The sequence below is a fragment of the Pleurodeles waltl genome, chromosome 3_1 (assembly GCF_031143425.1).
Source record: "Pleurodeles waltl isolate 20211129_DDA chromosome 3_1, aPleWal1.hap1.20221129, whole genome shotgun sequence".
NCBI lineage: Eukaryota > Metazoa > Chordata > Amphibia > Caudata > Salamandridae > Pleurodeles > Pleurodeles waltl.
In genome coordinates, this window is record NC_090440.1 from 1,459,242,602 (window position 1) to 1,459,268,445 (window position 25,844).

The 25,844-nt window shown below is 43.6% G+C and overlaps 1 protein-coding gene across 1 annotated transcript in view; it reads right to left on the reverse strand.

The window, feature by feature from the left end:
• Window positions 1-25,844, reverse strand: part of LOC138285299 (ficolin-3-like) — a 151,506-nt gene that overhangs the window by 42,855 nt on the left and 82,807 nt on the right. The window contains exons 5-7 of the mRNA XM_069225042.1: window positions 24,290-24,417; window positions 15,618-15,747; window positions 14,082-14,216 (exon numbers count right to left, since the gene is read on the reverse strand). Coding sequence (XP_069081143.1) covers window positions 14,082-14,216; window positions 15,618-15,747; window positions 24,290-24,417 — 393 coding nt within the window. The remainder of the gene's footprint in view (window positions 1-14,081; window positions 14,217-15,617; window positions 15,748-24,289; window positions 24,418-25,844) is intronic.

Consider the following 25,844-nt stretch of genomic DNA (forward strand, 5'->3'; position numbering starts at 1 on the left):
TAGGCCTGAATACTTATTGTCCTCCATACCATATACCAGTAAAAAAATATAAAGAAGCATAACTGAATAACCATGAAACTTATTAACTTGCCCATACTTCTGTACTACCTTCAGGTGGTGTGTGGTTGCGGCTGTCGGATCTTGTCTTACTGCACATCTCTGCACGCTCCTCCACTGATCCCCATTCAGTGTGAGCTTTCTTCCTGAGCAGGGAGGCGCTGTGGATGGGGTGGGGTGGCAGAGGACAACCAAGCAGCCCAGGTCCCCTGGCGGTGGAGGGGCCGGCAGGCAGGGGGAGGGAGGCCTACACACCCCAAATGAAGCCCATGTGGGCCGATTATTGGTTAGTGCTCAGCCATTACTGGCTCACATTGGACTGATGTCCTGTCAGAGTCATTGTCTGTGGGGGCGTCCAGTGTCTCCCAGTTGTCTACCACTTCTGCCCACATGGTGGCCATCGGTCGGTGCCTCAGCCCCTTCGGCTCCTCTCTCCTCAGTGCCCTCTCCTCCGCCCTCGCCCAGAGTGTAACATCTATCACCCATGTGTCCAGCCAGGGTCAATACCTATTTTTCCAGGCCATCGCCAATCTCCTATGCGCCAGTACCAATGCCAGGTCCGCATACCTGTTCCCCACTTTTTTAATTGAGGGTCTATCAAAAAAGCTGGGTAAACATACTTCCGGATCGTTATCCAGCTTTCTATTTAGGGCAATGTTGAGCTGAGCAACCACGCCCTCCCAGTACTGTCTTAGTGTTGGACATTCCCAGGTTATGTGGCGTAAATCAACATCAGCCACCTGGCATCGGGGGCACACTCCTGTCTGCACCCCGTATATCCGATTAGTTCTGTGTGGGGTGAGGTATGTCCTGTGAACATAATTGTACTGTATATGCTTCAGTCGTGTATTACGTGTAATCTTGGGTGCAGAGTTAACATTTTTAGCCCATTCATAGCCTGTCATGTTCCTGCCTATGTCCGTGTCCCATTTGAGTCGCAGTCCATCTAGTGGTCGTTCAATCACTGCATTCAGTGCCTTATAGAGCCATGTGATCAGGTGAGATCCCCGTCCGGCAACTAGCATAGTCTGGAGGACAGCTGTCGTGGGAGGCTCTTCTCCGCTGTCTCCCCACAACCCCTTCAGGGCCCTTGCAATAGCCTCATGAGTTAAAAATTGGCCAGTGTGTAAACCCCTCTGCTCCGCCAGGTCACTAAAGGATATCAGCATCCCCCCTTGGTAGCAGTCACCCACTGTAATGATCCCTACTTCCGTACAAGAGTTTAATTGTCTAGGAGTAAAAGAGGTACTTGGTTCACCATGTGGAATGCCCGTAAGAGGTAGTGTCGGGGCATAGGGGATAGCTGTGTTGGTTGTCTTAAGGGCCCTTACGCCACACAACCATGGCTGTGTATACCAATATGTTTGGTCTAACAGGGCCCTGTCTTCTCCTGAGCAGTCGCGCTAAGAGATCCTCCCCCGCCCAACTTTACCGTTCAGGGCGGTCTCCAATAAGTCCAGTTCCTTTAGCCATCACGCTGGCCCCTTTAGTTGAGCTGCCAGATAATATAGCTTGAAGTCCGGGACTCCGAGCCCCCCCCCCCTCAGGTGGCAGGCATAGGGTCCCCAGCGCCACTCAACAACGTCCCCCGTCCCATATCAATTCTCGCAGCAATGTGTCTAGGGTGCAGAACCATGATACCAGTATGTGCAGTGGCAGGTTGGTGAAATAGTAAAGGAATCTAGGGAGCATCACTATCTTGGAAACAGTGACCCTGGTCATGACTGATAGCTTCAATGAGTGCCAGAAGGCCACTGCAGTTTCAGTGCGCGGAATGCCACCCCGCACCACCAGGTTACCCTCTCCAAGTCCCGTCGGTGATGGTAAATCTGGATTCCCATATATAAAAACTTTCGGGGAGCCAACTGTACGTCCTCCGGGCACTTGAGTGGACGCGTCACCCCCTCACACATCGGGAACACACACGTCTTCCTTCTCTTGAGTCGCAAGCCCGATTATCTACCAAAGTCCTTCAGAATCTGGAATACCTGAGGTAATGCCGCATTTCCATTTCGTACATAAATAAGTAGGTCGTCTTCATGAAGGGAGATGATGTGTGGAACCCCTACTCTGTATACTCCCCACTCCCGTCCCCTGGCCCTGAAACTCTCCGCTAGCGGATGTATGGCAATAGCAAACAGCAAGGGTGAGAGAGGGCAGCCCTGTCTAGTCCCCCTGTAGATATCACAGCTGGCGGATATTGTACGCCCAGGCTTGACCCTCGATGTAGGGTGTGTGTAAAGTAATTTAGCCCACTCTCCCCAGTCCGGCCCAAGCCCCATGCACAACATCGCAGTCCCCAGATAGTCCCAGCGCACTGTGTTGAAGGCCATTTCCAAGTCCACCGACATGACCATTGCTGCTGGGTCAGGTGGGTGTCTGTCATTATACAGTAAGGTAAAAAACTGTCACAGGTTGTTTGACATGTTCCGTGCAGGGATGAAGCCACTCTGGCCCTCATGTATGAGATCCCCCATGTATGGGAGTAGGCAGTTCGCTAGCACCTTGCTAAGTACCTTAAAGTCAGTGTTTAGCACTGAGAGTGGGCGATAGTCGGCCTCTGTCGCCTTGTCCCGTTTCCCTTTGGGCAGAGGTATCACTAATGCCTCACTAGTGGAGGATGAGCTCCCCCTTTGCGTATTGCCTCCATGTATCTTTCTACTAGTCGTGTTGTCAGTGTGTAGTAATGATCCTCCAGCCGCAATAGTTTCTTACAATGTTTATTGGTAATTACAGGAAAATATAGCCCCAACATCTCTGACCATCCTTCTCTGCCCGCATCTCATCCAAACAACCGTTCCAACATTCGTAAATACACACATTCTTTCATTCCTAAGCGCGAAGCCGCTCTCGCTATAAGCGCGAGGACACTCGCACAATACAACACATCTCCCCCTTATAACAATGAAAACGAAACAATAACAAGCAATTGTATTATACCTTAACCATTTCAACAAAAAACAAACAAGAGAAGAAAAGAGATAAAAATATTACATACTAAAATATAACATACTAATTATGCAAATATGCAGACATAACCAAAAATAATCCAGGACATTTTTTTAAATGTTACATTTGATAATCATTCAACATTTTAGATAATCCTGAAAATATCTAAACGTCACATTGATAATCATTCAATATTTTAGACCTCACTCTCACTCTACCATATTTACCAACATCATTACCAGACTTTGCATTTCTATCTGGTTCCTCGCCCTGAACTCGGCCAGTGGCCACTTGTACATTTTTGTTCTCTTGCGGTATCCCCCTTTCACTCAACCCTTGAGTATCTTGTGCACTCTGGTTTTCCATTAGATCGTTTAACGAAAACTTCTGCTTTTTTTCCATAATAAAATTTTCCCTCTTTTCCATGTCAATACCACCCTTATAAGGCGCAATTCTGCTAATATGCCAAACCTTTCCATCACTAAGTAGAACTGAATTGCACAAAACCTTTTCTACACCTAATGGTGGATAAAATTTCCCTGTTCCCTTTCTCTTAAACCCAGGTATTTTGACTCTAACCCAGTCACCTACGTGTATTTCTACAGTTTTGCATTTGTGTTTCCTGTCATACACAGCTTTAGTATTTTCCTGTTTTGCACTTATATTTCTTTTAACCACTTCCAAAGACCAATCACTTCTTCTTGATTATGCCATCCAGCCAACATTATCCTTACCTAAAGGAATCCTTCCCCTCATAATTTCAAATGGACTACTAACTGTGATGTTACTAGGCGTTATTCTATAAGACCACATTGTCTTCCATACCTCTCTTTCCCATGATAACTTTGCATTGTTGGCTAATTGTATAGCATTCTTTAACACCCTGTTAAAACATTCCACTCCACCATTTCCTGCAGGGTGATATACTGAAGTAGTTTTGTGCACAATGCCATTCCTTTTCAAATAGTCCTTAAATTTGCCAGACAGGAATTGAGGACCATTATCAGTTAAAATAACCTTTGGCAATCCTTCTCTGATAAACACCTTATCCAAAAATTCCACAATGCCTGAAGCATCCATTTTTGTTGAAATCATTATCTCTGGCCATTTTGAGAAATGATCCATCAACACTAAAATGAATTTTGCTTCACCATCATCATAAATTGGTCCAGTAACATCTAAACCAATCCTGTCCGATGGCATATACGGACAAGATAATGGACATAAAGGAGGATTAAAGGTTAACAAATTCTTCTCCGATTCATTACATAAAGCACACACTCTCACTTTCCTCTCAACAGCAACATCTATACCGGGCCACCAGTATAACTGTTTTACTCTGCTCTTCATTTTAGAAATACCTAAATGTCCTTCATGACAAATGTCTAACAATTTGTCTCTAAGACATTCCGGTGGCACCAGTCTACCATTGCGTAATACCACATTGTCCTCCACAGACAATTCCTGTCTTAATTCCCAAAATATATGTAAACTACCATCCAAAATGTTTTTATTAGGCCAACCTTCTACAATCATTGAAAGTACTCTAGACAAAACACTATCCTCCTTTGTTGCAGTTATCCATTCTTCATTTGAAATACCCTGAATTCCTTCTAAAATTTCTGTGACACAATCCTCCATCAACTCATCATCTTCTGCATTGCACAGTGTTTCTAGGTTTTGCAAAGGAAAACGGCTTAAAAAATCTGCAGTTACATTCTTTATCCCTGGGACATATCGCACATCATATTTATAATCTAAAAGTTTTATAGACAATCTTGCTATCCGTGGGGATGCTTTAAGCAATCCACTTGTTGTAAGTACCTTAATAAGCGGTTTGTGATCACTACGCAAAATGACTTTCATACCCCAGATAAACTGCCTGAAGTGTTCCAAACCCCAGACGCACGCTAAGGTTTCCCGCTCAATAACTGAATATCTCATTTCAGTGTCTGTTAATGAGCGTGATGCAAATGCAATCACATTTTCATTTCCACATGCATCCACTTGCGTAAGTACAGCTCCAAGCCCCTTATTGCTTGCATCTGTCGTAACAATAGTCTGTAAGTTATGATCAAAACCTTGTAACGCTGGTGCCTTCATAATATTCTGCTTGATCATATCAAACGCAGCTTGGCACTCATTGGTTCATTCAAACGTCACCTTGTTTTTTAACAATTGTCTAATGGGGTACGTCTTACTGGAAAAGTTTTTTACATACTTTGCGTAAAATTCTGCCAAACCTAAAAATGCTCTCACCTCATCTTTGTTGGTAGGAATTGGTGCTTTTTTTATTGCTTCTACCAATTCAGATTTTGGTTCTACCCCCTTCACACTTATTTCATGTCCTAAATATGTAACCTTATTTTTTGCAACATTACACTTAGCCATATCGTCCGTAAGCCCCTTAACCGCAATTATATCTAACACTTTCTCCAATGTAGAATCATGTTCCTTTCTCGTTTTCCCCACGACCAAAATGTCATCCTGGAAAAACATAACGTCTTGTAATCCTTGAAATAATTTGAACATAAGTCTCTGGAACATGGCTGCTGCAGACGCCAATCCAAACAGTATCCTAGTAAACTGGTAGCAACCAAACGGTGTGACAAATGCAGTAAGTCTCCGGCTTTCTGGATGTAGCACAACCTGATGGTAAGCTGAGGTTAGATTAATTGTCGTGAACCAATTCATCCCTTTCGTATGTGCAATCATTTCATTAATTCTTGGTAGCGGAAATTGATCTACCATAATGTTCTTATTTAAATCTCTCAGATCAACACATAACCTCAACTTACCATTGGCTTTCCTTACTACAACCAAAGGCGAAATCCAATCCGAAGATTCCACTTGTTCAATAACACCTGTCTGCATTAATTTATCCAACTCTTTGTACACTTCATCTCTGATACTCAAAGGTATGTTCCTAGCCTTGTGTGTAACTGGTAAGGCATCATGTTTCAAAACAATCTTGTGTTGGAAATCCGTGAGTTTACCGACACCTCCAGCAAACACCAAGGGATATTTATTTTTGATAGTATTTGTATCCAAACATTCCTCTTGCACAACAGACACTGGTTCAGAACTAGACGGATTAAGAATAATACCAAGTTTGCCTTGGTCCCACCATCCTAATACCGATGGCCGAGACTTTGACACATACAATTTACATTCAGCCTCTCTGTTTTTAAACATACAACACACAGTTCTATACCCTACTATGTCTATACGTTCTCCAGTAAAACTTCTTGGAGAAATATCCGAAGGTACTAGCTTATTCCTTAACCTCGGTTCTAATTTATCTCTCCACACTGCTAAGTTGATGATAGTGTATGGAGAACCGGAATCAGCAACCACACTAACAATAATTCCCTCTATGGATAAATTACATTTCGTTTTTTTCCTTGACAATGGATTTTGTTTCTCATCGCATTGATCTCTCACATTAAATACACACATATTTAAATTTTCATCACCAGACGTAGATGAATCTGAATTTGAGTCATTCTCCAACAACTTAATGAATTTCTTTTTCTTCTTCCTACATACTCTTCCGAAATGTCCAAGTAAGCCACCTTCTGAACATTTCTGGTTCCGCGCTGGACATTTCTTGTCATTAGCATAGTGACCTATAAAACCACATCTATAACATTTAATCATGGACTTGTCACTTTTAGCCTCAGTTTTCTTTAATTTTCCCTTGACCATGTTATCTCTTGACTTGGGAGTTTCCCACTCAAAATTTGATGTTTTCCTTCCACTTTGAATTTTATTAATTTGTTCAATAGCTTCCTTCTCTCCTTCCTTTTCAGAAAGCACTGCTTTAGCACACCTCCCAGTAAGTTCTGCTTTCCTTACAATTTCCACCACTTCAGATAATGGTGCTTCTCCCTTCGCCCATAAACAGTCCTGTGTAGAAGAATTGGCTGCGTGCATGACAATTTGATCTCTGATCATTTCATCATGCAGTGTACCGAATCTACAGGTCAAAGCTAAATTTTTTAAAGCTGAAACATATTCCTCAATGGATTCTTCTTTCAGTTGTTTTCTATGATAGAATTTATATCTGTCAATACCAACACATACTGTGGGCGTATAATATCTGTCCAAATCTTCCATAGCGTTAGAAAGACATCACCTTGGCCATCTGGGCGGGGTTTTTTCTCAATCCGATTATACATTTTTAAACCTTGTGGACCCAAGCAACGTAAGAGAATTTTCTTTTTCTTAGAAGGTGTGAACTCATTCTCTTCATCACAAGTAGCCAGGTAATTTAAGAAATGTTCTTTCCATTCTTGCCACTTGCTTGTATTGTCACCTAAAAGGGGTTGAAATGGCTGAGGCAGAGGTAGGTTTAATGAACCATTTAAAGGCATGTTAGAAAAACTAAAAATTAGAAGTGCAGAATAATCCACAAAAGCACACAGTATCACTTTATAGAGCCGTTGAATATGGAATTGACTTCTCAATATGGCCACCAAATTAGCCAAATAGGTCCAAGGTTAACACTCTAGCAGTGCGGTGGAAAACGCGCCCGTAGCGCTAAACAGTGTACACTAGTAAGTAAACAATAGCAGCTGCCATTGTACGCGCTCCCAAACAACTCCAACACTCTGGTAACCAAGTAACACGCTCCAAAATGGCATCGGTGACCATGGAAACAGGATACAAAAAAAAAAAACGGAAGTTTTAACCTCGTAGAGGATAGAAAACAATAAAAAATAATGCTCAGTAGCTTCCTGCAGGCAGCTGGAAATGAAGAAGGTCGCACGTTGAAGGTAAATCCCTTCTCCTGAAATGTGAATCGCAGGTTGAAATACTGCTGCTAAAGGTTGTAAATGACGTTGGGGTTGATTGGAATAGTTTCCCGCTCGTCGCCAAAATTGTAGTAATGATCCTCCAGCCGCAATAAGCGCGAGGACACTCGCAGAATACAACACAGTGGACCTACAAATCGTTGGTAGAATTCTGGGGGAGGGCCGTCTGTCCCAGGGGTTTTCCCTTTTGCCAGATCCCTGATAGCCATCTTCACCTCTTGTCTGTCCACTGGTGCCCCTAACGGTTTGCTATCCTGTTCCGATAATGCTCTCAGGTGGAGGCCCCCCATGTAGCTGTGAAGTGCAGCCACCTCCGGCCGTGGCGGTTTGCTATATAGGGTCCTGTAGTAAGATTGGAACTCATCATTGATGAGGATCGGTGAGTACAGCATAGTCCCATGCCTAGCCGTCAGGTGGGTGATTGGTGTACCCCTGCGTTCCGGTTTAATCAGCCAAGCCAGAAGTCTTCCCACCCTCCTATCCTCTTCGTGAACCATATTGTTGTGGGTTTTGTAGTCATGACGTCTAAGGCGTTCCGTTGCCTCATTGTGCGCTTCCCGTGTTTCTAAGAGTTGTCGAGGAGCCTCCGGGTTGGTTTCCAACTCGGATTCCCACCTGCATAAGGCTGTTTCTAAACGAAGGATGTCAGCTCCCTCCTTATCCCCACCGTTTGTCCCTGAAGTGGCCACGGACCACCACTTTCAGTGCCTCCCATTCCACCCTTGGGGTCAAGGCCGTCGCCGCATTTAGTGTAAGGTATTCTGTCAGTTTGGCCGTTAAGTTGTCCCTGATGACCTCGTCTTCCATGGCTCTGGGGCTCAGGGGCCATGTCGGAATCGGTGGAAGTCTCTCAAGGGTCTGCATCATGATCAGTAAAGGGCTGTGATCAGATACTGTGCGGCCCAGATACTCCAATTGTATAATGGTGTTGCTAATGCCAGCTGTGCAGAACATATGGTCAATCCCCGTGTGTATTTGATAGGTGTGAGAGTAGTGGGAAAATTCCCTGCAGAGAGGGTGGTGTATCCGCCAAATGTCATCCATATCCCACCCAGACCTCCACAGATTCAAGCCCCTTGCCACTTTAATCGCTGCTGCCACTTGCACAGGGGGTGTAGAGTGGTCCAAATCTGTGCCAGATACACTATTGAAGTCTCCCCCCAAGAGGTGTGGTCCATCTGGGTGTCAAGCCAGCTGAGCCAACAGTGTGTGGAGGAAGGCGATCTGGTCCTGATTAGGGGCATATATGCTCCCCAAGATTATCAATCTTCCATACAAGCGGCCCTCTACCAAAACATATCAGCCCCCCTTGTCTATATTTACAAAGAGAGGTTCAAATGGGACTCCTGCTTGCACCCACACCAGTGCTCCCCGCGCATATGCGGAGTAGGTATTGGCAAACAGTGCCCCACCCCCAATATTTACGAAGGCGATCAGCTTCCACCTTAGTAAGATGGGACTCCTGTAACATAGCAGCGTAGACACCTCTCCTCTTCATATATGTCAGAATGCTGTGGCGCTTTGACACGGTGCCCATCTCCCATATATTCCGGGACATCAATTTAAGGGTAGTATCGGCATGCATCATGTATCTATTATGTCCCCCGACCCGTGCTCCCACCCACGTTCCCCCCTGATCCCAACCCCACACACCATTCACACATTTGGGCATCAATATTAACAGTAACAACAGCAGGACGATGCAATCCCCAACTCCCCCTCCCCAGGGCAGTGCGGCAACGGCTAACTGCACAAACCTGTGATGTCAGTCTGTGACAAGCCATCGTCTTCACCCTACTGGAGTTATCCGAGGGCGAAAGGGGGGTGCTCTCACCGTGTGCTGTCTTCGTAGCAGCTAATGTCACGGGTGTCTGGATCGGCCTAAGTCTATTCGTGTGTTGCTGATCCCGAACTATGAAGGCTGCACAATGCCATAATATAATCTGCTAAAGAATGTCTTCAGCTGACTGAGGTGTCACGTGTGAGAGATCAACAAGCAGACTTACAACGGAGTCATGGTCAGAGGAGTCCTCTGTTTCACAGTTATCTGTGTGGGCAGTGTTATCCATGTCTGATGAGGGCGACTCTGTCAATGATGCAGCGGCTCTGATCACCGCTTTTTTTTCCCTGGCTTGCTTGCATTTGTGTCAGCTGGGCCACTCTATTGTTTCAAGACAGATGCCTCTTTTTCCGTTGTCGAGATGTGGCAGATTCATGCGGTCATCTTTTCCGGCTTTGTACATTTCGAGCCAGGTCCATGCTTCTTCTGGGTTCAGGCAGAAATGGGTGTGGCCGTCCCATATAATCTTTAGTTTCGAGAGGAATAACAGTGCATATCGGATGCCTTCTGTTCTCAGTGCTCTCTTCAGTTCCAAATAGGACGCCCGTTTGGCCTGTACCGACACTGTGTAGTCTGGGAACATATTGACTCTGCTGTTTTTCACCTCAAAGGGGCCTGTGTTGCGTGCTCTCTGAAGCTGTAAGTCTCAATCCTTATAGTGCAGCAGCTTGGCCACAACCGATCTGGGGGGTCTTCCTGGTGCTGGAGGTCTGGCTGGGACTCTGTGTGTTCTTTCCAGGGCGAAGAATGGTGTGAGTGGTTGCTTGCCCATAAGCTCTTTCATACAGGGCTCCAGGTACGCTATCATGTCAGTGCTTTCTATACCTTCCGGAAGGCCTATGATACGTACGTTGTTGCGCTGGCTTCGGCCCACTGCGTCCTCCGCCCTATGTTCCAGTCTCTGTACTCTGTCTGTGAGATGGGTGAGCTGTGTCTTCTGTGCCCGCTGCGACGTGCCCAACTCCGTCACTTGCTCCTCTGTGTTTTCCACCCTATCCGTAAACTTCTGGTGATCAGTTCTCAGCAGGCCTAACTCAGCCGATACTTTTCCTATCTCCTGCTGTAGGGTGTTCTTAGAGTCTTCAATCTCCACCAAAATCTTCTGTAAGGTGTCTTGCATTTGGGGAGGCTGGGTTGCCAGTTGCGGTGCCCCCTCTGTAGTACTTTGCCTGCACTCTGGGCTAGCCGCACGCGACTCCTGCAGTTTAGTGCGTTGTTTCCCCATCTGGAGCCATCTACAGCGTTTGAAGGGTTCTGGCCTGTGTATTCCATCTCGGCTTGGGTGGGGGACCTCTTGCTACCAACGCTGGTCCCCTTTCTGCTGTGAGGGTTTACTCTAGGTGCCCCCATGCTTTGTACAGTTCCCCTACTGCAAGGGACTGCTGGTGGTCCCGACTGTGCACTCGTGTGCCTTCCCCTTTGCTTCTGGCTGCTATTGTTGCCCCACAGTTTCTGGATCAGGCAGGTAGTCCCTGTGTGCCGGAATGTCCCTGTCTTCTGCAGACTCACCAGGGTCCCCACGCACGCACAGGCCCCAGGTCGTCAGCAGCAGTGGCAGCGCAGAGCAGGAGCCTCACCCTCCCCGAATGGAGGCATTGAGGCACAACAGCGCCTTGGTTTCAGTAGGTAGGTGAGTCTGCTGTCCCCTGCTTGCACAGCAGATTGGACCCCCTCTCGGCACGCAGCCATCTTGTCCAGCGCTGCCCTCTACTGCCTTTCTCCCAGTGTCCAGGTCTTAGGGGTGAGCCGTCATCAGCTGATCCGCTTCATAAGGCCCTGTCCAAAGAGCCCCGTCCCCTTCACTCCACTCCCTGCATGCCTCACCTCCTGTAGTGAGAATTGCTTGCTCCCACGTGACTTCCGTCAGGGACAAGATGGGGGAGGGGCAGGAGGGCTGCCGCTCTGCAGGTCTCCTCCGCCTACCGAAGTCCATGCTGCTGGGTCTCCGCCTTGGGGGGGTCCCAGGCACTGTATGTCTCCCGCAGCTGGCTCCTACGGTCTCGCTGTCAGCGCTGTCGTGCACCCGCCATCTGAAGCAGCAGAGGTGTCACTGCTCACTTTGGCTGCAGTGCGGCTGTATGCCCGGTGAAGGGGCCGCCACCACCCCTCTTCAGTGGGCCTGAGTCTTTGGGAGGATTGCTTGTTCCTGTGTGGCCTCCGCCAAGGATGTGATGGGGGAGGAGCGGGAGGGCCGCTGCTCCGCAGGCCTCCTCTGCTCCCCGCAGTCCATGCCGCTGGGGTCTCTGCCTCCGGGGGGCCCCACAGGCCATGTGTCCCCCCCGGCCCGAGGCTGAAGGCGCCGGGGCACCAGCACTCCAGCTGTGTCTCTCGCCTGCAGCTGGCCCCTGCGGTCACTCAGTTAGCCCTGCCCCGCGCCCACCATTTTAGGCAGCGGAGTTCTAACCGCTCACCTTAGCTGCAGCACGGCAGTGCGCCTGGTTGGGGGCCGCCGCCACCCCTCTTCATTGGGCCTGAGTCTCCGGCACCCTATTACGTCCCCAGCCCGTTGCTCTACCGGGACCAGTTCCGGAGTTTACAGGATCTGGTAGGGCCGGTCCGGAGCTACTCGTCTATGCTGCCGCCATCTTCAGCGGTTAGCGCGCCCCCCCCATCCAGGCCTCTTAGATAATATTCCTAATAACACTTCTTGGTCCATTCCCCTTTTAGAGACCCTCACTTTTTTCATCCCACTTAAAGCCGAGAGGCCCTGTTGTAGCTGTATCCCCATGCCTCTATATACCCAGGCAGTGTTCAGCTAGTCTACCCCTAAGCTGCCTCGAGTTGCACATGTGCATTACGAGTGCCCAGGATAAAGTTCTAGCTGTACAGAGATTGTTACCACATGAAAGAATCCTGAGAATCGCTTGATTGGTTAGAATAGGTTTTTTTAACCTCAGAGCTATTGTACGGGTACTAACTTGTTGATCTTGAATAAGAGTAAAGGTTCTATTTGTTTTTTTAAATAACAGAACTCTGCTGGAACGGTAATTTATTGTGAACTACTTATGTGTTTTCTGTATCTGAGCTTCTACCACCTCCAAGAGTAGGCCTGGACTGTCCCCCCTCGCTGCCACCTGAGAGTAAACGCTTATACAGTGGAATGATGGTATTTCGATGTGCTTGAAGTGGTTCCTGGCTCCTGATGAACCAATGACTGCTGGCAGTGTTTGTACAGATGATTGTGTAGTTCTCTAGGCCCTGGAGACCTAGCCTGACCCTGCACTGTGCTTGCAGTAACTGATCCCTGAGGGACATCTGAGCTATGAGCCATAAAGTGCAGGTGTGCTGTGAACCAGTCGGTGCCTGTGGGTCAGCTGCTTAAAACTGCTAGTGGCAGAAGAGACAGGGCTGGTATCTGAAGTATCCTAGTTTATTCTGCCTCCGATGAAGACAAGCAGAGAAGAATTGAAGCAATTCAGCAGAAAAAGCAAGTTTATAATGAAGCTAACAAAACTGAGAAACAACAACACAGTCGAACATAAAGCGCTTCGGTCTGCAGTGAAGAAAATGGGGAAATGGTGAAGATGCTCAGATACACAGGGAACGACAGAGGCTACATACCTTGGGTTAGCCAACATCATCTATTTGACCGTTCAGCTGCCATTACCATTTTACTTCTGCCTACCACAATGTACAGCATGGGGCAAAGTGCCAGCACACTTAAGCCATTGTCTCTCTTGCACTGTGACTGCTGGTATTTTTTCTGAATCCATGTGCACAGCTGCCCAAAAAGAAGCACATTTTGCTGCCAGAACTGGTGGATCAATGCTTTTCTTTTCAATTGATTTTGTTTCCATTCTATATGCTTTTTGTATTGTTAGTTTTTTTTTAGATATTGTAAGTTTCAGTTATGTCTTCCAGTTACATAATTCAAAGCCATTCGCACCATTTGATTGAGGCAATCAGAGTCTGATTTTCCTATGGTTTCCAATAATATGAAAAAGGGGTTCTATCCCTGTTCTAAGTACACGTCCTTACTAAGGAGGGCCTGCACTTTCTATAAAGTTATTTGCAGTGGTTCATTTTTTTATGTTAAACTTTTATTACATGCATACAGTTGCTACATTCAGACAGCTGCATCTTTTTCTTTTTTTGTTTTTTGATTTTTATTTTCGTGGCACAGGCTTGCAATCAAAAACAAGGAAATCAACCATTACTCCAGACTGGCAAAGACAGACCTCTAGACTTTGATAATACTTTTATAAATAGCTTTTAGAAAAAAAATGCTGTCTCTCCGCAGAGTGGCAGGATGTCCATGGGTCGGTATAAAAAAGGCAGTCCATAGCAATAACATTAAAGCTTCTCTGCTGTTGCCATATCTTGAAATTGGGGGTGGGGGGAGGAAGTGGTGGGGGGGGGTAAGGTGCACAAAAACTGGAATTTGCTCAAGATTCGACATGCTAGAGAAAAGTCCTCACCTGCAGAGCCTCCGATGAACTTCCCCAAGTGAAGCTGATACTTTTCTTCCTCACTTTGGAGCCTAAACGTCTCGTACATGGCGAAAGTGCGGTTGCCTTTGAAGTCCTCCAGATCTACACGCAAGTGCATGCTTCCTATAACGAAAGGCATCAGTTAAATACATAATTGCAAGTAATCACACTCCTGTTAGGAGATGTATACAATGGTCACACGAACACTCTCCTTTCAAGGACTCCATCACAAACACATTCACCTCTGAAAAATGTAATTTTAACATTTCTCTTCCAAAATCTGCAATCCCCAGAGCATTCCACTTGAAAAGAGTGACAGAAAAAAAATCATTACAGTTCACATCTAAGCATTCTCATTCAAACAGCTCATATCATAAAGATATTCTCCATATACAAACTCCCATTAGAGCATTCCTGTTGAAAAACGTCATGCCCTCAGAACATTCTCCTCCCATTTTCTTCCATCTTGAGAAAACTACACTTCCAGCGAGAATCAGCTGTCAGAGCGTCCCTTCAAACAACATGTTATCAGAAAATTCCATTTCAAGTAACTCCCATCTTGACAACAGTTCAGTTTCATTAAAAAAAATCACGAGATGAGTATGGAAATGTGGTGTTTCCAATGTTAAGTATGGCTGTGTGTGCCCTGATATCAGTGATATCTTGTGTCACAAGCAGGCGCGGCTCGTCCTTAAGGGCCGAGGAACACCACCGCCCCACCTTTCTTGCAGCCATAAAGAGTGTCTGTCAAACTGAGCAATGGTCAGCCTGACAGACACTCTTCATGTTCAGGTGAGGCTGCCAGGTGCTTTTTATGCACTAAATACATAGGTGCCTGGGTGCCTGAAATGAACTTTGCTGTGCTGAGGATTTCACAGCCCTGTGGGCGTGACCTCCTCAGACCTGCAAAGTGCCTCAGGGCCTGCCTCATGATCAGAGGCGCATCACTGATAGCCTCAGACCTGGGTGCTTTGGTTTTAAGCCCTGAAGTGCAAATGTTAATCAGTGGGATCTCATCACAGAACGGGGTCGTCAACTCTCACTGACCATCCCACTCTGTGATGAGTAAGGGAATGCAGCCTCCCATTACTGGCTCACCTAAGGGCAGCCATGAGAAGAGGTGGCAGTCCCAACCGCCCAGGAACCTCTGAAGATCACCACTGCAGTCTGGTATGTTTTTTTTTATATTAATGTTTAGCATGTGCATGTGTGCATGCTTGCGTGCATGTGTGTCTGTGTGAACGTACGTGCCTTAGTACATGTGTGCTGTGAATGGATGTGTGCATGTGAGTGTTTTTGTGAATGGCGGGTGTAAGTGCATGTGCCTGTGAATGTATGGGTGTAAGTGTGTGTGCATGTAGATGAGTGAGTGTGAATATCTATGTATTTGGGTGTGTGGCCCACCCTGCCTGCTCAAGCTACCACTGCCACTGGTCACAAGAAGAAGAAAGGATGGTGCTGGAGTTTGTGTGACAGTGTTTTGCTTTTAGATCCGGCCATGAGTCTTGTAAATAGATATCCTACCAGCTTTTGTGAGTTGATGGATGTTGTCGTTGCCAAGCCAGAATTCAGACTCTTGTCTCCCAAAGCCTTTCTTGTAAGAATTCCAGTCAAGGTAAAAATCTACAGACCCATCCCTTCGTCTTTGGAACACCTAGACAGATATTAACAAAGTCAGTTATTGATTTCATATGCCCAGCAGGAGAAACTATCATAATCGAATGGGACTTTGCATTGGAAAAAAGAACCACAATGACATCATGGGAGATCCCATAACTCCACTTGCCATTACAAGGGCAGAATGGAACCTACCAACAAAGAGAAAGGAGTCAAGAAACCCCACAACTGCATGTTCTCATTGGATCTCACAAATAGCTAGACACACCAGCACCAGTACAAAACTCAACCTGACAACAATATAAAATAAAGAGATCACCCAACACCAAAACACAATGCAAGTGAACACCACACAAGCACATACTTAGCTACCTTTCACTGAAAATTATACAACAGCTCTGTGAGAGAATCTGATCAATCAACATCTCAACAGAATGGAATTGGAGCACAGCAGAATCAGATCAGAGAGCACTATAATATGTCAAACCCCACCAACACCACAATAAAATTGTGCTGCCCAGAGCAATAAAATTGGATTAGTCAAAAATGAAACAAACTGTAAGCCACCAACTTTCACAATGAACAGGGATAAACATTCAGTAGTGAGTCAAACTGGTGTTATAGGTGCCAACCAAATGTGCGGTGAATTGCCCTTCACCACACAAAACACTATTCAGAATATGTGGAGATGCACATTTAAATTAGTAGTCAATGTTTTCCAGTATCTTTTATAGATACCAAGATTCGCAGTGATGTGCTTAATCAATGACAGCTTTATTCATATATATTTTCAATATTCAGTATGTTTCCTTCTAGACTCCTCTAGCTTACTTTATAGCCTTTTCACAGCAATTCTTTCAGACGGGGGAAAACTGTGTATTCCTTCGTAGCCAGGCTTTTGGAGGCTTATTTTATCGGGAAAGGTCTACCACAGTGAAGTACAAATTGCCTTTCCTGAGCTAGAGATGAAACTGAGGTCATTGAGTGCTCGAAATAAGGATACTAATATTTTTTATATAATCCGATAATGACATTTATAGCATATAGGATGAATTTAGTAGGCCCTAGTGCCACGAGGAATGATTCAAATTTAACTTCTGCCCGTAATTAATATATTTATAAGTACATATAATTCCTTTGAGGAGGAATGTAAGTGATAGTTGTACCCCTAAAAATGAAATAAATATTATTCAACAGATGGGGGGGGGCACTGTTGACAAATATAATAAGAAGTCTCTATCATATCGAATTAAGCAATGTAATACTTCTTTTTATAGTGACTATTTATGATGGCTAATTGCTTTGCAGTGAGGTGGCGAAGGTTTTTTAGAAAAAAGAAGGTGACCACTAGCCATAGGTAAGAGGTGACTATATGAGAATTAAGTAGCACCGATAAAATGTGAATATTAGTGCTAATTAAGGATTCCATTGTGGTTTCAAAAATAAAGGAACATTCACTGTTGATTAAGTTCCTCTACTGAGAGAGATCCATCTATTCGACCATATCAATTGGAATCTAGTTTGGTTAAACCCCTATGATTCATATAGATTATATCAAACTGAGGTGAGATTTTTCTAGAGTAAAAGTTGGGTTAGATACCCATTATAGAGAACATGATTCATCAAGATTGATTTTTTATTACTAAAAGTCATTTTGTAATCTGGTATAATGTTAAGAATGAGATATCGTATCTAGAGATAACAAAAAGAATAGGAGCTGTTTGTCCACCTCCTGTGGAACCTCTACATGAGGATCGGCGAAGTATGATCGATTCAGCATATCAATCGAGAGTGGTGAGTGTGTTTATAACAACAATGGCAGATGTGTTGAAATTAATGGTTGATCCCTGAGAAAGTAACTATGATTTTTTATATGATGCCTATGGGCTAGGACACAATAGGCAAACTTTGATTGGTTGGCTCTTTTTCAGATACTTTTTCCCTAGTATATATAGGACCATATAATATAGTTGAGAGACTTTTTATGATTTTGGATGTGGATGAAATTTGTGGTCTGTAAGACTGGAGGATATATGAATTTGGTACACATAACACATGGGTTTGGCGAGATACATGGTTTCTGAATAAAAAATAACACTGTTATGGGTGGTCGGGAGTACTGTACATAGAAATATTTAAAATCATTTTTGTTTTGAATTTGTCATATGCTAAAGGTATTAGATGTTTAGAAAAATGTAGATTTTGTTTGATTATTGTTTTGTATATATCAAATGAAGTTATCATTGCAGAAGCGATACCAATTTTGTCCTGAAGAAGATGGTTGGTATTTTTCTATACTACTAAAACATGTCGATGAGGTATTGAAGTCACAATCTACAATGCACTGGTTGGTCTGCAAATGTGAAATGAATACATAGAAACCAAGTGATGTTTTAAGGGGATGTGTCTGTTTAAGAGTACTAATGGGCTTGTCTACAAGTATTTCTCCTGACGGATTAATGTACATTGTTAATTTAATGTTTTTGAATATGTGATGTTTTTATTTGGAGAAATCCCTTTTAATGATATATAAAGTGCAATATATTAAAAGCCATATATTTTTTTCTAAACCTCATGTTGTAGATAAGTATATCTTTCCTAAAGTTTTAAAAGTGATTGATCGTATGGGTGTGATGTGTATGAGGCATGAGTATTTTGATATAATGAAACTGTAAACCGGGGAATCATAGTTTTTCTGTTTGATAGAACCACCGTTCCCCTTGGTGTGTGAGGTGTTACTCTCTATTCTCATTACTATTCTATCAGACACTGCCATTTGGGCTTGCCAAATCATTTTCAGCTCAACGTACCACACCACATGGGGCTCTTCAGGGTCAGTGACCGTTTTGTGCTAATTCCCCAGAAGTTACTCAAGTGGCTCATCATGAGTTTTTTGACACATCTCAAGAGTCTGTCTCCCTTTCTTTTGTGTGATGCTGAGTTGCTGAACTGGCTCCCAATTATTCTTTCCCCACAGCAATTTGGTCTCCTGAATCCTGCTGATTTACCCAGTAGATTTTCAGTACTGGTAAGTTACTGCTATTGGTTGTCATGATTTTTATAAGGTTTTCTCTTGTTTGACCTCTCGGGCGCCCTCCACTTATTTAATTTTTCCAGAAAATATTAATCCCCACATCATTTTATGATTTATTCTTCTTGTTCACTGGTGAGTTGCTTTTAACTAATTTCCTTGTGCCATCATGATTGTCTACTGATTTACCTCTCAGTCTCACTGCAGGGGCGTAACGCATTCCCTGCAGTGCAAGGAGGGAGCTGGGGGGATCCCAACCCTCCAGGGAGCCTAATCTCTTATGATGGAGGGCCTATTCAGCTGCTGGCCAACGAATAGCTGTGAGATATAACAGACACAGGGGCTCCTCGTCCCATTCTTCGCGGGGTTGATAATTGTGTGTTACACCACTGGCTCACTGTTTATTACTATGTATTTTTCAGGACAACTTGTCTTCTAGTTTGTATCAGAATTTCTAGCTTCTTGACATTTCTCTTAACAGGGGGTTTACTTGCGCTCTTTGGTTCACATTATTTTCTTTTACAATATTCCCCCTATTTGTTTTGAGTAAATGTATTTTTTTGATTTGCACTAGTTAGGAGGTAAGTGTTTACAATCCCGGACCACATTTTTTGGTAGCATTTATGATTATCCTAAGCTTCTCCGATTTTTCATTTCAATTTTGTCTGTCTCATAGAGTAATTAAATTACATGTTTAATGTCTTTGAAACTGTCCTGATGATAAAGAATGTACAATTAAGGGTGGGGCTCAAAGGTCAACATTACCATTGCTTTCCACTGTCTTATTCTGCTACAGCAATTGGACTGCATGGAGTCAAGCAGTGCATTCACATGCAGTACTTTGGGTCCCTGCCACTCCCTCTGCGTTTGATTCACATTAGCACTGCGTCGCCTCACCCTTTTCCCCTGTGGCCGTTTTTAGAATTTGCTAAAGTTTGCCTTTATTGCATTTGCTTGCACTAAAAATGCACATTTCTACTTGAGTATTATTTTTCCTTGTTTGTTCATCATGTGTGGTTTTTAATCTATCAAGTCAGTTACAGGTTTACTTAATAGAAAAGAGAGTAGAACCTGTGTAGGGCCCTTGGGCACCATCTTATTAACTCTAAATCTTAAATTTATAACAACATGAACCTCAAGGAACTAATGTCTTAATTGATATATGTATAATGTCAATGTCAGCACTTTATACGCTATCATTTCTTCACTTTGAGGCACAATACCAGCATATTCAGGACAATATTTACATTGGGTTGGAGTTACCTTTTTATTACAAATGTGATTAGAGATTTTAGGTTGGTATTTACAATCCAACACAAATCACGATATTTGTTGGATTGTAACCCAAAGTAGCTTTGCGTCCAGGAGGCATTCCATGGGTGGTGCACGTGCGTTCCCGTGTATCCACCCATGAATTCTGATACAATTCCATACCTACAAAGACTTGGGGACAGGAATGTGCACCAAAATACTGCACCTTCCTGAGGCTGGCACAACGAGGAGAAATATTTTCATTTTGCAGCACACATAGAAAGAGGAAATTGCCGTTCAGAATAGTTTTTGTGCAAGAAGGCACCTCTTCCTGCATTGGTGTATAGCAGCATAAAGTGTGCCAGAGCAGGGAGAAAGCAGAACAATACACATAATATTGGATATGGTGCCTTTCTACTCTCTTGCTTTCAGTCAACGCAGCACAGCAAATTTACTTACTGCACTGGCTTGTGGGATTTATTTGTAAATCTGGGCTGTAAGTTCCTGATCTTCTATTTAGAACAACAGCACTTTTATGTCATTCCAAATCCTGTTGCTAGTTTAAATATTTTAGATTTGTCAGTTAACAAATGACTATTACGAACACCATGGTCCAAACAGGGGGAAGTGTATGCCTTCACTTCCACGGCAAAAATAAATAGTAAAAAAATAAAGAACCACATATATTCAGTCCGATATCCTTAGGATTGTTCAATATCACATCTATTTATTGAATCATCCATTTTTAATTTCCAAATTTACTTCATGGATTCATTATCATTATTAGTTAGTCATAGGTGCTTCTAATCAAAAAAAGTGAAGGTGAGTATTGTGATACACAAGGAAAGTGCCGGTGTTATGTACAATATATACACAAATATATACAAAAGTGTGGTTAGAAATTGAACGTGAACTTCTAGTAGGCTCCTTCAATCCAGGAGTCCTGAGGTCATTGAAGTATGAAACATCAAGCCACACATAATTTATGTCGACGTTTCGACCCTGGGAACAGATATCAATCAGCAATGGGTCATCATCAGTACTGGGAATTTCTTTATAATGATAGCACCTATCATATCCGATGTATCTAGTTCACTTATTGCAGTTATCTCACAAGTGACAGCAACCAAAACCATTGGTCATCATCGATCATTAATGGCATCAACCCACATGTTGTATTGTGGAAATCTAATTGGAAAAGGAATCACCGTATCATTGGAGTCTGTAGCATATATGGATGTAGCATATATGGGTGACTCCACGTTAACCGCCACACTTTCTTTAACAAGCCGTTCTGGTAGGGGTAATGGTGTGCCTGCGTTAATTCTTTCAGGCCGTAGTGGACACGACGAATCAGCAACCCAGGTCTAAGGGTTATTGGGTTGCCTCATTTTTTGAACTTAGTTAACAAATGGCAGCATTGTAACCTCCCTCTGTATAGTAAGTGCAAAAGCTTAAGCATGGCTGGTTGTTTTTAAACTCACTCCTCTAAAAACATTCCTTGCCACGTGTAAATTGCGCTCTGAGGTCTCCTCCTTTTACAGTAAATCCTATAGTCTTTCTAATAATGATAGGTTCATCTTAAGCTTGCATGAAGTCTGTGACCTACAGGCTTTAGGGCTATGCCTATACCCTCAGAACAAAAAGGGAAGAGAACTCATTTTGCCACAGTGACTAAACTTTTGAATTTCTGACAGGCAATCATCAAAGGCCTCTGAAGTATAAGAAGTCTCTTTTTCTTTTAAGTTTAAAAAGGCTGTTTAATTTTAAGAACTCTAGAGAAAAAAGAAACAATAATAGTAATAATATACAGTATACATGACATAATGAAAACTAATCATAACAATGAATATTAAAAAGTTTAATTATATACAATATAAACCTACTGTTGTATGCACTCTTCTAACTATATGGACAAAGCACAAAGGATCTAAAAAATGTGATATGGGCATTAACTGGCTGAGAACGACCAATCAGGTGAACTAAAGTTTTTAATATTTCTTATCGTGTTTTCTAACATTTGGGACAAAAATAAATGCTGCACCATTCCTAATATATGAGCTAAATGCATAATCATTAAAAAATGGTAATGAGAGTTGGCTTGTGCTGTGAGACTGAAAGACCACAATCTTGTGGGTTAAAAAGGGTTTCTGGTCAACCTATTTGTGAAAAGATGGCGGTACCCTTGGCACTTATCAACGGACGTTCATATAAAGCTCCTAAATATGCTGCCACTTTATTTCACACTTTGCGTTTGTCCTCGTCAAGAGCCACATCCTCAGAGCTGATGGTCCCCTAATCACATTTATGTGACGCCCTACTTGCAAGTTATTCCCTCAGCAAGGTATTCCTCTGATGAAAAACATGCGGTCAGTTAGAGGGAAATAACTAAAACAGTACAGTCCTCACTACCTCCTTCTTTAAAGTTGAGGTGGGAAAAGTGTCTTCGTGAACCCTTTTTGATCCTAGCAGTTTGATCTGTTGAAGGAGACCTGTGTCAGGTAACTAACTCAAAATTTGCAAAAGCACCAGGCTCACATTTTCCCATAAACTTGCCACTTTGGTGCCCACAGTAGCAAATCTCAGTGTCTTGACTTGCTTCATTAAAAGAACTGCATAGTCCTGAGTGGCAAGGAAGACTTCAAAGCAGTGGCACTTTCACCAGTAATCACCTCAAACAGAACAGTGCAGTTCACCACATCTTTTCAGTCCTATGTCTAGCTATTTGTCTTAGTCACCACTGACTAGAAATATGCAAGAACCAGCCCTCTACCTGATCATACTATAAGCCAGGAGTCGTGATGATAAACCGCCCGCTCCCTACTGTGTCATTAGTCATTGGAAGAAGCCCGGCCATCAGTATCTAGATGCTCTGTGGCAACTAACAGTAAGTGCAGGGTAGGAAACTGCAAAAAGTCATGTGAACTTCATAGAATCTTGTAGTCAAATGTGTACACATCTTGTTACAAAGCACAGTGACATTATAGATGCAGAGATATATATCTCTAAAGAGTTCTAACAAAATTACGGTTTACCTTACAATCATTCTTTTATCGATAGAACTCACTGGCATCCTCAGAAAATAAGACTGGTTTGCAAACATGCATGCTGTAAACATTGTAGCATCAACAACATCTTGATTTACAGAACCTATGAATTCCTGGCAACAATGTGTGTGTGGTGGACACCAAAATGTCACAGTTAATCATACCTGAGAACCATCCATTTGATGGTTGCTTCTCATAACAGTACTTTGAATCTGCTTCTCATTATGAACACAGAATCTAAAAATACTTCGGAAAGACGATATTGTAATATTAAAATGTATTTATATGGCACATATTACCCCTGACAAAGTTGATTTCATCTTCTAGTTTGCCTAGCCTGCTCCCTAACACACCCCCATGGCACCCGTCAACTGGATAGAGTAAGGGGTGTGAGAAAGTGGATTATTTGTAGAGGTTGCTGTTAGTCCTATTGAAGTAATAATGGGACTATTCATGACTAGGTTCAGTTACGTCTCACTAGTTTAAACCTGAGTTCAGCCCCTGGTGGATGTAGCATAGATCAGACAGGCTTAACTTAGGAGAAAGGTGTAAAGCATGTATCTGTACCAAAACTGTAAAAAAGTAGAAAACACAAAACAATAAAACTCCCTCTCCAGTTTATAAAAACAGAGACATTTTGAATGAGCATATAGACACCATAATGACAAAAATCTGATGTAGGGAACAGAAGATGGATTTTTCAAAGTTCTAGATGTTTGTAGCGCTAACAAGAGGAAAGCTGCAACCATGGGTATCTGGTCACACTTATGGTAGAGACCCCACACGAAAAAAGATAGTCCTGTCCTATCCTTTTTTGTGCGTAATTCTATGCCCGACTGCAGGGTCTTCTCAGTCTTAAATTTACTATTAGTAAAATTAAACTCGTAGTTTGTGAATCACAAAAATACTAAACGTTTGTGAAACATGCCCTCAGACTCTGCTAGACAGATCTCTTGCTCTTATAATTTTTAAAAACATGTTTTAGAAATATCGAGCATATGGTCACCAATAAATGGTTGATTACTTACTCTCATTGTATCAAGGCATGTTGTAAAGAGCTCTGCAGCCATTGTGTCCATTATCCATGTTATAAAAATGCAAATTCATTAATAAAGAGATGCCATACGAGAATAGGGCTTGACAACAGTGAGACTGTGCTGAAATTAGCAGCCACCAACCTTCTAAACACAGTCCTCCTTCTAGCACTCATAAGCCCTCGTGATAACTTACCACCTCATTACATTACTCACCAACCAACCACCTCCGTCGGTCTCCATGTCACAGTAGACCTGCAATGCTCTGCAGTCAAGCAGGTAGATGGTGTACCATCCGCTCAGAGAGTACCCTCTGTGTAGTACGTCAACACAGCTGTGAGGGCCTGAAAACAAGAGAGTGAGTCCCACAGGAAAGCAAAGCATCACCCCACATCCTCCCTGTCACCCGTAGCCCCTACTTTGACTAACTTGACAAACCATGTATCAACCACCAACTCATTATTTACTCACCTCCCATACAATGTATCTTTCAACAACTCCTCCTCTCATTCAAGTATCACTCCAAGTATCCCCTGTACTATCATTCACCTGGCATACCAGGTTTACCCCACAATCCTCCATCTCACTATCCTGACACATCAGGTGTCACTTTACAACTCACCCTTCACACTCCTCACAACGCAAACCTGTTTTATCAACTCCTCCTCTCATTTAAGTGCCACACCGGATATCACCTTTACTATTTCTCATCTGCCATGCTAGATATCGCTTCTTTTTCTTACCTGACACATCAGCTATCACCCGGCAACTCATGCTTCACTCACCTCACCTCACATATCATGTCTTATCCAACAATCTTTCTGACATAGGTGCCACAGCATGTATCCCCCTTAATGCCTGCCACCTGGCACACTAGGTTATCAATCACTACCTCTAATGTGCACTTGTCATACCAGGGGCTGTATTATGAATACCACTCAATTTCCCTGTTTTCACTATGGTGCCCCTTTCAAAAGATGTGTCAAGCCCAAACAGGGAAAGTGTCCTGTGTTACAAAGCATGTGCTGCCCCCAGGCATTCAAGCAAAATACGGAGCAGCTGTTAAAAAGTTGCTTTGTGTTTCACAGTCCAAGCGGCGACCCGTCAGCATTTTCAAGAGGGGAGAGAGACCTTCTTGCAGGTGGGTGCAATGAGTGACTGCACCTGTCTGCATTGGGGTGTCTGAGGGGTTGATGGAACCCCCTTTGTCCTCTTCTGAGGGCTGCCATTAGGAGGAGCGCCTTTTTGTGGCACTTACTGAGGACATGTTTGCCTCTGCACCCACGTCCATAATACGGCCGAGGCGAGGAGGCAATGTGATTTCCTCATTTGCATGGGGCTACGCTGGCACAACATGAGCTCCAGTATTATAGAAGCAGACGTACATACATCTGCGCCTCCCTCTGTAATACCATTGTGCCCAGGGTGTGCACAAAAGAGGCGCACAAGTCTGTTGTTCTATTGCACACCTGGCAGGCTAGGTACCTTCTCACAATCTCTTTGCTCACTCAACACACAAGGTATCACCTCACAAACCCTCCACTCACTTGCTTGGCACAACCCCTCCTCTTATTCACCTGTCATGCCAAATAGCCCACAACTACTCCTTTCAGTCAACAGCAAGACCAGATATCACTTACTTGTCCCAAAGGGCATAATATTTAATATTATATAATATTTCTCCCGCAGCTCAATTCCAGTGAATATTTTTGAATATCATTTTTTAGGACTGGAAATGCTGTGTCTAAAAGATTTAAAGTATTATGACTAT